The 15,570-nt window shown below is 43.5% G+C and overlaps 1 protein-coding gene across 7 annotated transcripts in view; it reads left to right on the top strand.

Moving 5' to 3' along the window:
* Eip75B (Ecdysone-induced protein 75B) overlaps positions 1 to 14,012 on the top strand; it is a 113,744-nt gene extending 99,732 nt beyond the window's left edge. For 3 of the 7 annotated variants that reach the window (NM_001259892.1, NM_168755.1, NM_001316451.1), the window contains 3 exons: positions 5,345 to 5,583; positions 8,742 to 9,750; positions 9,916 to 11,607. In NM_001259892.1, coding sequence (NP_001246821.1) covers positions 5,345 to 5,583; positions 8,742 to 9,750; positions 9,916 to 11,324 — 2,657 coding nt within the window. In that variant the 3' untranslated portion in view covers positions 11,325 to 11,607. Of the gene's footprint in view, positions 1 to 3,150; positions 3,961 to 5,344; positions 5,584 to 8,741; positions 9,751 to 9,915 lie in introns of those variants that run through there. The other 4 variants (NM_168756.2, NM_079409.3, NM_168757.1 and 1 more) reach the window with 3 other exon arrangements.
* Positions 14,013 to 15,570: the final 1,558 nt, after the last annotated feature.

Below are 15,570 nucleotides of genomic sequence, written 5' to 3'. Positions count from 1 at the left end.
TGCCAGCATACGAGTATGCCCCTCTCTTTCGCGTATGTGCTGAATGCTGTTCATTGCACTCGGCCTCGTTTCGTTTCGTTCGGCTGCAATTTTTGCACGACGTCAGAGGCTGAGCGAAACGCGAATGTTTCAAACTGCTGCTGCTTGGGGCACCGGGCACGGGGGCTTGCAGTTTGTCGCCGAGTGCAGCGACTTCTATTTGGGTCAGGCACGGTCATTCGCCTCTGCCGCAGCGACGACTGCGACGGCATTGGCGCGCATTTATTCGAAAATGATTAGACACGAAATGGAATTATTTTTGCGTATGCGTTTGAAGTCCGTTCGCTTGAAATGCGCGTAGATGCAGATCAGCTTGACCCAATTTCAATTACGCGCGCAGGGAGGGGAGGGGATTATAATTTCTGAACTTGTAAACAAGTTGGCTGTGTTTACTGGGCGTTTTTCGGGGCGAAATTGTAAAGGTCAGGGGAATGGAAAGGAAAGGTATATTATAATGGAAAATATACTTATATATTATAATAATTCTGCCCTGAGCTATTTTTCGATAGCGTTTAATATATTTTATATAGAATAAGTATCGGGTAATTAGTATGTACTGTGCCCAAATTAGCCTCACAATGCAATAAACAAAACAAAAAATCATTTAAATGCGCCTGCTTTTGTGTGCCTTTTGTTTGATTTTCGCCTGTTGTTCGCGCGGCGCGTCATCGATGAGAAATGAAACCAGGCACGACCTTTTCATGTAAAATTAATAATATGGCACAGGGTCTACTCTACCCTGAGCAATCCGAGCGATGTCAAGTGCTATGCGCCATATGCTATGCGCTATAGGCGGCGACCTCCCCGACGATTTTCATTGAGGCATTTTTCATGACCCACAAAAACCGACGACAACGAAGGCTCCAAACCGAAAATAAAACTAAAATGCTTGCCTATGCGGGGGCTTTCTTTGTCTTGAGAAATTTCGAGAAACTTCAAAACAAACGCATGATGGCTTCGTTATTATTATTAATTTTATTATTTGGGGTTCACTTTTCGGCCCCTTTCTTTGGCATATCATTTCATTTGTGAGTGCGCCCCCTTTGTTTGTCCGTGCGGCTCTTTCCACACGCTTCGATCGCGTTGTAAACAACTTACGCAAGCAAACCAAAAACCAAGAAACCAAAGCAACAACAATTGTGTCGCTTATGTGACTTTACGTAAAGCCATCCAGAGGTGTCTGTGAATCACCTTCTTCCCCATTCCCCTTGCCACAACCAACAGCCCCCAACCGAAAGTAGGCCTAACCCTCCGCACACTTTTCGTCTTTCTCCGCTCGGTGGGTGCAATGAACTCGAGTGTCTCGTAAACAACAAGTTTGGTTTTCGGCTTTCGTTTATTATTTCCCCGTAATTCAGGAAGTCAGCCGCGCAAATGCCCAAACAGTAACAAGAAATCATAAACAACTCGCGTTTAGAAAGCAACTTGATACAAGGCACTTGGGATGGCACGGCGCTAAATGGGACTGACGTCGCGACTTGTCGCAGTGAAAGTGAAACTTGTAAATTGGCTTTTAATTGCCGACATTATTGTGAATGTCAATTATGACCGCAGCGACGCTATCGAACTGGTTTCAGTTCGAGACGCAGAAGACTCTTATATAAGTTTTGCATTGTAAATGAAAGATGAGAAATTAAGAAATTGAGATGCCCGTTGAGCTTACTATATTCCTATCTACACGAACTAGAAATGATAAGTAAATTATGTTTCAAACAACGAACTTACAGTTTGAGCATGGCGAAACATTGGATGTAATTATAAATAAGCCCATTAAATTACCAGCCTGTTATCACATCGCAATTTTCATTTTTTCATTTTTGTTTAATTTTTGGGGCCACCTTCGCCCCACTGGTATCCAGTTGTCTCGACGCCCTTCCGCCTTTTCGTGTATTCGGTGTTTAGCCCCAATCTTCGGGGCGTTATGCAACCATTATAGGCCTACCTAAAACTGTTGACCAATCCAGTTGCTTGCATTTCCACGGCACGCACGAAAATTTCTACCCGAAAAAGAGCCAAACAACTTTCACTTTTACTTTCGTCGCATCGCCGGAATGATTATTAAATGTTGCTCGTTGTTCGTTACGTTTTTGTGGCCTTATTCGGGCCGCTCAGTTCATTGACCAGTGTGCTGGGGTAAACCGAACCGACTCGATGACAAAGCCAGAGTTTGAATAAACAAACAATCTGGAACACTCACGTCAGTTGGCGATGATCGCCCCAATGAGTCAGCTATGAAAGCAGAAAAAATATCTGCATTTAAATGCATACTCAATGCTTAACCCTCAGCTAGCAGACGGGGCCAGTGGCGTCGTAAATTATCCACTCAGGCGCGAAGTCATCAAGCTTGATTTAACAATCTCATTACTGGCCTCAGCCTCCATCCTAGATTTTCCACCTGCCAACGAGACGTATGCGCAATGTTCAACTCACATCACTCATACGCAGTGTGTATAATGACAGTGTGCAAAATATTCAAATTACAAGTGCGAAAAAAGCTTGCCGAAAGCTTGCATATGCTCCCCCGTGGTGAAAAGCTTTGCCAAGCTTAAGAGCTCTAAAGAGAGTCAGTGCTGCTCTTAAATTTTCTCTCCGAGTGTGTTGAACTTTCCTGCCGCAGTAAAAGAGATATATGCGCCGATAAAAAAGATGAAGAAGAGCTGTTGGGGCAAGCTTATCACATAAAGCTTATCAGCGCTTGAACTTGCTTTGTGTGTGGGGTGGGTCATTGTTTCTATATATTAAAGAGCAATTAGAAGCAATGTGGGTATTAAAAAATATGAATGGAAAAAGACATATTATATTTAAAAAAAATTTTAATTTAAACGTTGTGCAAAAGAGATGTGACATAAATAAGCACAAAAAAATATTAAAGTATTAAATATTAAATTCTTAAAGAATTTATTGCTATAAATTTAGAATTAACTTTAGATATTTGAAGAACTTCACATCTTATCAACAATAAAAAAACAAAGACTGACAAAGAGCTTTTTCCACTCTTAAGTCCTCTCTTCGGCTCTCTTTCGACTGCTCCGTTGGTCGTTGCCTCTGCGGCTTTTGTGTTGTTTTGTGCGGCGTTTTCAGTTTTCCGTTTCTGTTTTGAGACCGAAGCTCAGTCACCGTCGCAGTCGCAGCAGTTGAGGTTCGCTCTCCTCGATTTCGGGCAAATCCGATACCATATAGCACAGCGTACCGCACTCTGGGTATATTCGTAACGCGCTTTGGCTTTTACAGTTAGTCGCGTTCGAGACCTTGTCGAGTTTTGTCATGTTAGCCAGCGATCCGCGGGATCCGAAATAAGCCAAGAATCACAACGCGAGTGCGGCAGTTGCCAGCAGTAACTACACCAATATTTATATTAATTAAAATAAATTAAATGAAACAACATGCTGATTAATGCCAATGAATGTTAAATGCAATTGTTAATGTGAAGAAAAGTCGACCAAGTCTCCCCAAAACAACACTTATTCAACATCCACTACACACTCGCCTTTCTGGATTACGCGCCCAAAAAAAAACAAAAATTAAAAATTAAACCAAACCAACAACTAATTTATTTGCTAAATATTCCAAAAATTCAATCAATGTGAAAAGCAAGCAAACAAAGTTCCTCTCACAACAAAACAGCAGTTAATTAAAATATCTAACCGAGATAAAGTGCAAAGAAGATAACAAGTTTCTCAAGCAAACATCCATATGTACCTGAGTACCAACCAAAAAGCTGTGTGTGTGCCAAAAACCGAAGAGGAATTATCCAAAAATATTTAATGAGCAAGCTCAACTGAGTGGTTGATGTGCCCCCCAAGGGAAAAGTGACCAAGTCAAGATATTTTGTCAAATCGAACACAGAAAACACAAAAATGGGCGAAGAACTCCCGATATTGAAGGGCATACTTAAAGGCAACGTCAACTATCACAATGCGCGTAAGTTATCCGATCCGAAAGTCGCACAAAAGTTGAAGTTAGAAAGTGAAAGAGCCAAACACCAATTTCCCTAAGCCAACTGACACAGATTTGGCCAGAAAAAGGGTTGAACAAGATTAAAATAACACCCAGCTTTCGGTTTTCAAAAAAATCAAGTCGACCAAACTGGCAGAGAAATGCAGGCGTTCTGAGATTCTCCACTTTTGATTCGCTTTTTGTTTACCTTTTTTTTTTTCTTGTCGATGCCTCCAAACAAATAGCATCAACCAAAAAGCGAGCGCCATTGAAGTGTTGACCTCGTTTAAAAACATACAATAATTTTTTCTTTGCCGCGGAAGAGCTTTAAACTTGAATCGAAACTGCGGCGAAGGCAGCGTTGCGTTGCTATTTTCTAAATGAAAAAAAAAATAGGAAAAAAACAACAAGAAAAAGAGCCGAAAGAGCGGAGCAACAATATCGCATGTTTGACCAACTTTTTCAGTCTCTCCGCATGGGAAAGTTGGACGTTGCGGCGCGTCGCTCTAATTTCTACGCGCAGTTCGTCGCTGCGCCTGCGCAGACTTCATTTTCCATTTCGTTTGACCTGGATTTCGCTGCACGGCAAGTGGGTCACACTCTCTCGCTGGCTGCTGGAAAAAGCGGTGAAAAATCAGTTAAAGAGCCGCTGTTTCACTTTTGCGACCGAGCCGGAGTGAAACTGTGCGAGTGAAAATTTCTTTTGACATTGAAAAGTTGGCCAAACATTTGTCAGATTTTGTTTAATGCTCCGCAAATGGCCAGGGGCTAAAGTGGGACTCAAGGAAATTAATGTAGTAGAAGTGCTCTAAATGGGCTTATAATAAATGAATACATCATAAGTTAAGTAGGTCTTAGTCTCCCTCGATCGCCTGCAAACCCAATTAGCCAGCCCACAGATCGACCGACATTATCGATGCCTTTCATCTGCACTCCCCTTTGATTTATTCCTAGTGCGAAAAACGTGACCGCAAATGTGCCTGGTTTTTTTTCTTCTCTCGTTGGTGAAATGTGAAAGTTCACCCACATACAAATTTTTCGGTTGCAGCCAAAGGCAGAAATTAAAAATCTAAAAAAAGAGAAAGTGTAACAGGGGAGAGAAGACTGAACACCGAAGACTGACAGACTGAAGAAACACAGAAACGCAGAGGCAGCTGAGGCATTGACCCACTTCGAAGGGCTGTAAATATGGCAGGGGAAGACGGGGCACTTCCTGCGTGACAACAGGACAACAGCTGTACGTTGCACCTGCTACGCAATGCAGTGAAGTGTGTAATTGATGGGGCCCATAATTTTATGCTCAAGTTTAGGTTTAAGCACCGCTTACAAGGCCGAAAACTAACCGAATGTGTCCTTTTTCCAATTGCAGCTGTGCGTTTTGGACGCGTGCCGAAGCGCGAAAAGGCGCGTATCCTGGCGGCCATGCAACAGAGCACCCAGAATCGCGGCCAGCAGCGAGCCCTCGCCACCGAGCTGGATGACCAGCCACGCCTCCTCGCCGCCGTGCTGCGCGCCCACCTCGAGACCTGTGAGTTCACCAAGGAGAAGGTCTCGGCGATGCGGCAGCGGGCGCGGGATTGCCCCTCCTACTCCATGCCCACACTTCTGGTAAGTCTCACCCTAAGTTCCCAAAGTGGGAAATATAGATAGAAAATGTAAGAAACTATAATAGGATATTGTCAGATTTTTAGCGTGAGCAGCAAATCATTACAATATTATGGTTTTTTTTTTTAATTTATTACCATCCGGTCAAGTAGAACAAACAAGCATATATTGTGGAGATTTTACAACTCCATTTACAGAGACAATCATAAATAACCATTGGCCATAAAATTATGAAAATGTCTAGCAGCTGCCCTATGTAGACAATCAGTACGTTATTAATTGACCGCCAAAGGTTACGGCGTAGGCGAAGTCACATTTCCGGGCCGCCGACTTCTGTTGACATGCATAGATCAGCAAAACAATATCAACTAGCTAGTAACTGCTTTTTGCCTTTTGCTCACTAGCAACTGGCAACTGGCAACTTGGCTTACTGGTTACTGCCTACTGCCGGCGTTAGTCATGCGCCAAGGTGAACCTGTTTGCACGATTCTAAACCAGGAAATCGAGCGCCACACGTAGACGCGTCTACGAGCCACTCTTTTCAGAGTCTTCGCTCTTCGGCGATTCTTGCGGGGCCTCCAAACGTGGCCATTGAAGTGGCAAGTTTGGGGTCAAGTTCTTGACGAAAAGCTTGTCAATGTCAGATTTATGACGTTTCCCCTGACAGCTAAATGATGAATGCTATGAATGCTAGCTATCGTTTATTTCTGTGATTACTTTGTAAATTCCATAAAGTGTTTATTTTACAATCGACGTCACTTGGTTTTTTTTTTTTTGTGGCCAAATAGATCGTGGTGGAGAATAGAGGAAGTACAGATTCGGCGCTGTAAATAATAGCCCAAAAAAATCATTTCACATACCATAACCAAAAGCGATAAAGAAAAGTGCTATATAACAAAAAAAAAACGTGTCCCGGCTCTCGGCAACAACAAAGTACGCAAACAAAGTTCTAAAGCTCAAGGTCAAGCGTAGCGTCATTATTAATGAAAGCACACACACACAAGCATCGGCTGCTATCACGGTGGGAAAGAGAGGGATAGCACAGGATTAGAGAGAGACCAAGCGAGCTGGCCAGACACATGCGTTGTCCATTTAAATAAATTATTATTAAAATATTTAAAAGCGACACGAGCACAACGAAAAATGGGAAAAACATTGGCACAAAGTCAGAGTCAAGTGCAAGGCTAAAAAAGTTAAAATTTGATTTGGTGTTTGGGGAGGAAAGAAAGGAAATCAAATGCGATCGACAAGTTTAAGAAGTACTATGTGTAGTATAGAACAGCGACCTTGGAGCAAGTTATTTTTTAACCTTGGAGTGAGCGAAATGAGCGGATCCGCTTCCCTCTCTTTCTCTGTTTGCAGTTCATATTTTCCACTATATATGAGTAAACAATAATGGCACAAAAAATATGCATAAAATGTCATGAGTATGAGGAAGCGAATGCCAGACAAACGGCGTCACAAAACTGCAATACACATATATACATATCTATGTACATGTATGCACAGATACAGATACAGTGAGAGCAATCTGTAAAATTGTCAGGTGGTTCATTTAGACAGCGTCGTAATATGCAAAATGTCAGCAATTCAGTTTATGACGGAAGGCGGAAGATTCGCCGGCGGTGCAAGGTGAGGCTAAGGCGCTACGATCTCGGTGAAATTCGGAATTCGGAACCGAAATAGAAATTCCTCTAGCGAAACGATTAGCCCTAAAGATTATTCAATCTGTGGCTGTCCATATCAGCCGGTACATGAGTTCTGCGAATTATTTTTGGCAAAAACTCAAGGCCACACTAACGCCAATTGAAGGTCGAATCGAATCGGATGGGATGTTATGGGATCTTGTGATATGTCAGGAAAGGCAATTCGGGTAGCGGGAGTCGAGTCATAAATAGCCCCCCCACACAACACACTCATTAGTATTTTTCGCAAACTATTTCCGCTTTTGCGCAGATGAGAAATATTTTCGTGGCGGAAAATCAAATGATACGACGACGTCAAAGCGCCGGCAAAAAGAAAATGTGGCGAAAATCAGTTTGCCGGTTGCCGGCTGCTATTTTCCCTCTCTCTTTCGTGCGAGCGCGTTTCTATGGCATTCTTTTTTTTATGTTTCTGCGCGAAGAAAACACATTTTCAAGGTTAATCAAACGAAAATCGAATCAGAAAAGAGATTCGGCGGCAGACAGCACAACGTGTGCTTATTGAAACAGAACGTAGCAAGTAAAAAGCGAGAAGCACACATGAAAGAAATCAAACGTAAATTAAAATCCAAGTCGCTGAAAACAATGGTGGGCAGATGATGATGATAGATGGCACGGGGAGGGGGTGGTTGGGCGTGGGGTGGCACGTTCGCTGTCTGGGGCACTTGGCGCATGTTCGTGTAACTCAAAACCCGGAAAGCCAAATGGCGAAATAACATGCACATTCGCTCGGCTTAGACGCTGAGCAATTCCCACACCCCGCCCCTTTTTTTCCACCTCATTCCGCTGGCGAAATACAAAAAACACGCGTCGAAAGCAGGAAAAAGAATAACAACCATAGAGTAACAGCACACAATCCGGAACCTTGAACTCTAGTTCGTCGACCTTGGCTGCTAATGTCAGCGGCAAAAGCTCTCGACTATGGGGGATGTAGCCTACGGATGGAGTGGGGTGGGGTGGGGAAAAGCGAGAGAGCAGCCCCTAGAAACTAAAACCACAAAAACTAACCCGGCCAGCTGACGTAGGCGAAGCTTTCCCTCTATTTTCTATTTTCTTTTTGCGCACATTGTGTCGAAAGCTTCCAGCGGCGTTTAAGGAAATGCGACATTCGCAGAGTGAGAGAGAGAGACGGCAGATAGCTGGCGTGGTGGGCGTGCGGAAGTACAAATAGTTATTATTATTGATTTAAATGAGTGGGCGGGAGGGGAGGTTCGCTGACCTTCGCGTGTGAAATAAGCGATGACGTGATGGGGTGCGGGGAAAAGTACACGGCCAAGCAACAGTTATAGGAAAAGTTGAACAGTCAGTTCGAACTATAAACAACTTATACGACAGTTACTGCAGTTGTTTTTGATACTTTAAATCAATTTATCACCGGTCAGGTATTAGTTTTAAGCACTCTACTATCTTGGCACATCTCTTTAACACATTACCACCTTTTTTTTCCTATTTCTTCAGGCCTGTCCGCTGAACCCCGCCCCTGAACTGCAATCGGAGCAGGAGTTCTCGCAGCGTTTCGCCCACGTAATTCGCGGCGTGATCGACTTTGCCGGCATGATTCCCGGCTTCCAGCTGCTCACCCAGGACGATAAGTTCACGCTCCTGAAGGCGGGACTCTTCGACGCCCTGTTTGTGCGCCTGATCTGCATGTTTGACTCGTCGATAAACTCAATCATCTGTCTAAATGGCCAGGTGATGCGACGGGATGCGATCCAGAACGGAGCCAATGCCCGCTTCCTGGTGGACTCCACCTTCAATTTCGCGGAGCGCATGAACTCGATGAACCTGACAGATGCCGAGATAGGCCTGTTCTGCGCCATCGTTCTGATTACGCCGGATCGCCCCGGTTTGCGCAACCTGGAGCTGATCGAGAAGATGTACTCGCGACTCAAGGGCTGCCTGCAGTACATTGTCGCCCAGAATAGGCCCGATCAGCCCGAGTTCCTGGCCAAGTTGCTGGAGACGATGCCCGATCTGCGCACCCTGAGCACCCTGCACACCGAGAAACTGGTAGTTTTCCGCACCGAGCACAAGGAGCTGCTGCGCCAGCAGATGTGGTCCATGGAGGACGGCAACAACAGCGATGGCCAGCAGAACAAGTCGCCCTCGGGCAGCTGGGCGGATGCCATGGACGTGGAGGCGGCCAAGAGTCCGCTTGGCTCGGTATCGAGCACTGAGTCCGCCGACCTGGACTACGGCAGTCCGAGCAGTTCGCAGCCACAGGGCGTGTCTCTGCCCTCGCCGCCTCAGCAACAGCCCTCGGCTCTGGCCAGCTCGGCTCCTCTGCTGGCGGCCACCCTCTCCGGAGGATGTCCCCTGCGCAACCGGGCCAATTCCGGCTCCAGCGGTGACTCCGGAGCAGCTGAGATGGATATCGTTGGCTCGCACGCACATCTCACCCAGAACGGGCTGACAATCACGCCGATTGTGCGACACCAGCAGCAGCAACAACAGCAGCAGCAGATCGGTGAGTAATCTTTTATTGAAAAATAGTTATATTGTAGTATTCTACGCACGTCATAATTGAAAAGTTTTATAATCGGTTGTAGAGATACGATTTCACAGTATTTAATTAGAAGCATACACTCTTATTATTCCTCTCATAATTTGAAATTATTTTTCTTTCTTACAGGAATACTCAATAATGCGCATTCCCGCAACTTGAATGGGGGACACGCGATGTGCCAGCAACAGCAGCAGCACCCACAACTGCACCACCACTTGACAGCCGGAGCTGCCCGCTACAGAAAGCTAGATTCGCCCACGGATTCGGGCATTGAGTCGGGCAACGAGAAGAACGAGTGCAAGGCGGTGAGTTCGGGGGGAAGTTCCTCGTGCTCCAGTCCGCGTTCCAGTGTGGATGATGCGCTGGACTGCAGCGATGCCGCCGCCAATCACAATCAGGTGGTGCAGCATCCGCAGCTGAGTGTGGTGTCCGTGTCACCAGTTCGCTCGCCCCAGCCCTCCACCAGCAGCCATCTGAAGCGACAGATTGTGGAGGATATGCCCGTGCTGAAGCGCGTGCTGCAGGCTCCCCCTCTGTACGATACCAACTCGCTGATGGACGAGGCCTACAAGCCGCACAAGAAATTCCGGGCCCTGCGGCATCGCGAGTTCGAGACCGCCGAGGCGGATGCCAGCAGTTCCACTTCCGGCTCGAACAGCCTGAGTGCCGGCAGTCCGCGACAGAGTCCAGTCCCGAACAGTGTGGCCACGCCCCCGCCATCGGCGGCCAGCGCCGCCGCAGGTAATCCCGCCCAGAGCCAGCTGCACATGCACCTGACCCGCAGCAGCCCCAAGGCCTCGATGGCCAGCTCGCACTCGGTGCTGGCCAAGTCTCTCATGGCCGAGCCGCGCATGACGCCCGAGCAGATGAAGCGCAGCGATATTATCCAAAACTACTTGAAGCGCGAGAACAGCACAGCAGCCAGCAGCACCACCAATGGCGTGGGCAACCGCAGTCCCAGCAGCAGCTCCACACCGCCGCCATCGGCGGTCCAGAATCAGCAGCGTTGGGGCAGCAGCTCGGTGATCACCACCACCTGCCAGCAGCGCCAGCAGTCCGTGTCGCCGCACAGCAACGGTTCCAGCTCCAGTTCGAGCTCTAGCTCCAGCTCCAGTTCGTCATCCTCCTCCACATCCTCCAACTGCAGCTCCAGCTCGGCCAGCAGCTGCCAGTATTTCCAGTCGCCGCACTCCACCAGCAACGGCACCAGTGCACCGGCGAGCTCCAGTTCGGGATCGAACAGCGCCACGCCCCTGCTGGAACTGCAGGTGGACATTGCTGACTCGGCGCAGCCTCTCAATTTGTCCAAGAAATCGCCCACGCCGCCGCCCAGCAAGCTGCACGCTCTGGTGGCCGCCGCCAATGCCGTTCAAAGGTATCCCACATTGTCCGCCGACGTCACAGTGACAGCCTCCAATGGCGGTCCTCCGTCGGCGGCGGCGAGTCCGGCGCCCAGCAGCAGTCCGCCGGCGAGTGTGGGCTCCCCCAATCCGGGCCTGAGCGCCGCCGTGCACAAGGTAATGCTGGAGGCGTAAGAGCGGGAGGAGGTAGGTGGTTTTACGCGGAGAAGTGGGAGAGACAGAGACTGGGAGTGGCAGTTCAGCGAAGCAGGAAGCAGGATCACTTGGAGCGGCGGGAGTTGAATTAAATTATTTTACCATTTAATTGAGACGTGTACAAAGTTTGAAAGCAAAACCAACATGCATGCAATTTAAAACTAATATTTAAAGCAACAACAAACAAAACAACTACAAGTTATTAATTTAAAAAACAAACAAACAAACAAACAACAAAAAACCCAAGCTTGAATGGTATTACAAAAGAAAAAGAAAAACAGAAAAAATATAAATATATTTTAGCAGTTAAACTTTAACGTAGCAAGAAACCAACAAACCCAAGGCAGCGCTCTGATTTCGCATTAACTTTTCTTCAGCTGCTACCGAAAACGCCCCTCACCTCCCCCCCACCCAACCCTTCCTCCACACACCAACCGTCTTTCGACCCCTGATTGTTTTATAAGTTTTAAGCTCTTGTTGTACATATTAATTACGTTTATTGGTAACTATGTTTAGCGCTTTAGTTGTAGTTGGAGCAAAACTACTTTGCTTTTTTGGATGTTTTTTGAAAAAACTGCAAATTATTATTATTAAATTTTTAAATACCTAAAAACAAAACAATGTGTGTGAAATTTTTTATTGTGCGATCTCCAAGCAGAATTGAAGTGCAGTTTGCAACAAATTTTAACTACGATTAAGTTGATAACGATTCATTTTTTATGAATTTAACTAATTTTATGAATTTGTTATAGTTTTCCACCCTTCTATCGATCTTTCTATCTGATCATCTAGCTACCCGTATTCCTGATTTCTCCTTTGGCACAAAGCTCTTCTCTATGCTAAAGAATCAAGTGGAATAAATATTGTTTTCTAATTTTAAAACTACCACAAAAATACGATTAAAATATACACGAAGTAATTGAAAATCAAACAAAATGCTTAAAGTTTTAGCAGCAAGCAGTAAAACGACGATGAAGAAGAGAAACCCAACGTTAAATATATCTGTTGTGTACATAGTTAAATGTTAAATTAAACACAAAAACATATTTAAAGTACATATAAATACACATAATTATTAATGAAGAAACCTATGCTTAAAAGATTCAATGTTTGATTGGCATCTTAGAAAACCAAGCGAAAAATACAAAAAAAAATCAACAAACAAAAATTATGATATATTATTTAAAAGTAAAGTATACATTTACATTACAGAAAAACAAAAGAGAAAACTTGCGGTAGCAACAAAACTATTATATTAATTACATTTTAATTATGCTGTACTATTATGATTATTAATTATTATGATTAATTAATTACGATTTTTATGCTTAGACAAACCAACAAAAAACAAATATGCAAAAACCATTAAAAAAAAAACAAAAAACAAGCAAAAAATTACACTGGCGCAGAAATTTGTATTGTCAAATCAATAAAAAATTTGTTTAAAAATTTCAAAAGAAAGCCTCTTAAGTTTTTTCATTTCAATTTCCTTTTCAGTTGAACACTTTTTCTTAAAATGTTCAGTTTTACGTTACTTTGCTTTGGAGTGGTAAGATTTTGGGTTTCACTTGATTTCATTTTCGTTTTGACTATCGTGCTGTAAAAATATTTACTAAATTATATCGAAAGTATTTATATCATAATTAAATAAACAAGAATTTTATGTGTATAAATGCGCCACAAGGAAAATGTGTAAAAACAAAAACCGTCAGCGGTGGCAAAAAAAAAAATGGAAAGAGAAGGGGAAATCTACAAGAAATATTATATTCTTTTAAAATTTATGCAGCGTAAGGAAGCGATGGTTCCACCAAAAACCACGAAATTAACAAAGATATCACACTTCAATAATTGACTCTATATATACACGCCAGCATATGTACGTAGATGAAACGATTTTGGTGTCTGAGTATGTATGTATGTATGTAGGTGTATGTAACATTGTCCGTAACTTTTAGCCAGAAAAAACGGCAGCAGAAAATTGTAATTGTGTAACTAAAAGTGAATATTTTATGTAAAAACTATCTCAGCATTGGGCGATCATGCGTATGGGTGTTTATGGTGGTCAAGATGATGATGATAATGGTGATGGATTCTGATAGGGAAATCCAACCGAACGACGGCAGCGACAACTGAAACAATGAAATTGCGACAATTAAGCGTAACGTAACGTAAAGTATATGTAAAACGTATCCGTAAACAGCCGTAAGAGTTTAAAGTAAAGTAATAGAAACTAAAACATTGAAAGGGAATATAATGCAACTTTGAGGCAACTCCAGCTGAGGCATATGAAATACCGTATGAATAATATCTATTAATATATATATATATACACATGAATATATTTTCAAAGACAGTCACAAATCAAATTGCGGCAAAAAAAAGAGTTTTTAAACATGAGAATTTGGCAAAAATCGAATAAAATATGAGAAGAATGATACGGGAGGAAAAGGAAATGTTTCGAAAATTGATTGAAACTCCATAAAAAATAAAAATTAACAGAAAATTTGTATTTGTGAAATAAAATAATATTACAGTTTGTTTTAAATGGAAACACAATGAAAACCCCCCAGAATGAAATATGTGAATAAAATATTGAAAATAAGTATTTAAAATATATCAACAAAAATTATGAAAAACAAATCGTTTGTGTTGTTATTTGGCTTTGGTAATGCTTTTCAGAATCGTAAGTACTAAGTACTTTGGATCCTTTAAATGTCATTTATTTTAAAAAATGAAGAATGAACGCAACTTATGGAGCTGATTAATGCTATCACCTAGGGCTAAAGAACAATGTCAGCCATTCTTAATAACCCTTGGAAACACTCATCGTTTGGTGCCCTCTCCCCTTCAGGCGATCGTTCATTACTATATCCGTAGGCGCCAAAAGCTTATCACGCACACAGCCACGTTTTTTTGTGCTCGCCGAGAATAGCGATTATTTTCAATGTCGCGGCTGTCTGTCCTAGGCTTTTGTTGGCGCTGGGCAAGTGTGTTTTGGAATTTTGCCCGTGACCTTGAGGCGATAAGATAAGAGTCGCGAAATGAATTTGCCGAAATAATCAAATCAGCGTTGTTGTAGTCAAAGGGGTTGGCCGGGAGGGGCTCTAGCTGGTTAAGGCGTCTGGGCAGCGTGTGTGCCGCGTGTAGATAACAGTGGTCGATGCCAGCGATAGGCAGACACCCATTTCACTCACCCACCACCCCAAAAACACCGATAAGAGCAACTAAAAAGTATGAGTGTAGTCTAATTTTAAGCGTGTGAGAGAGAGCCACTTGTGCACACACACACAGGCAAACGGTTCGTTATCTTCAAAGTCAATGTCAAAGCCAACCAACCGAGGGGTGGCAGGGAAGGGGGCGCCAGCGAGACGAGGCGGATTGGATTCAGAAAAAGAACAAGAACAAGAAACTGAAAGAGCACATTAAATTTACCTAGTGTGGGTCCGGTGGCGTATGAGTAACGAGTGACAGACGACAAGTGACAAGCAGGAAACACTGCAATGCACAATGCAATTTTGGGGGGTTAAAAACGGAAGGGAGGTTTCTGGGGGTGTGTGTGACACCAGAGGGTCAATCAATAGATCCTCCTCTGAATTAGCAATCCACTCGTTGATACTCTCTTTTGCAGGTTTTTGTGGCAAAAGTTAATTAGGCACCGCCAGGCATACAAAATAAGGACATTCTAAAGTATATCCATATATTTAATGAACCAATTTAAGTACTTATTGCTTGCACTATACCTTTTTTAGAACTTATTGAAAATATACATAAATTAAAAATATTTTATCTATGTGCTAAATTAAGTATAATTTAAAATCATGCTACATCCTTGAAATTCCGTAAGGGTACGTTTTTATTCAATGTTATAGGGTGTATTGTATTCGTTGCAGTTCAATAAGAACCATCAACCTTTTGCCTGATATTTTTGGCCATTTTCTTTCGATATATTGTTCGGCAATTTTTATTTGCGCATATTTCACCTTGAAATAAAACAAGCCTCAAATAAATTAAGGCACAAACAACAGCGGCCATAACAACTCGCGCGTAGAAGAAGCAGCGCCAGAGAGCAAATTCCAACAAAGGCAAAACAGAAAGAGAAAAAAAAAATAAAAGAATAAAACGAGAATAAATACACCCGTGGGATCGACGGGGGGAATAAAACAAATATTCAAGGTTAGCTGATTAGACGAAATTAGCAAAGTTCTAGCAGATGATTGAATGGGCA

Source organism: Drosophila melanogaster, chromosome 3L, assembly GCF_000001215.4.
Source record: "Drosophila melanogaster chromosome 3L".
NCBI classification, from domain to species: Eukaryota; Metazoa; Arthropoda; class Insecta; order Diptera; family Drosophilidae; genus Drosophila; species Drosophila melanogaster.
This window is presented reverse-complemented; position numbering and strand designations above follow the sequence as displayed.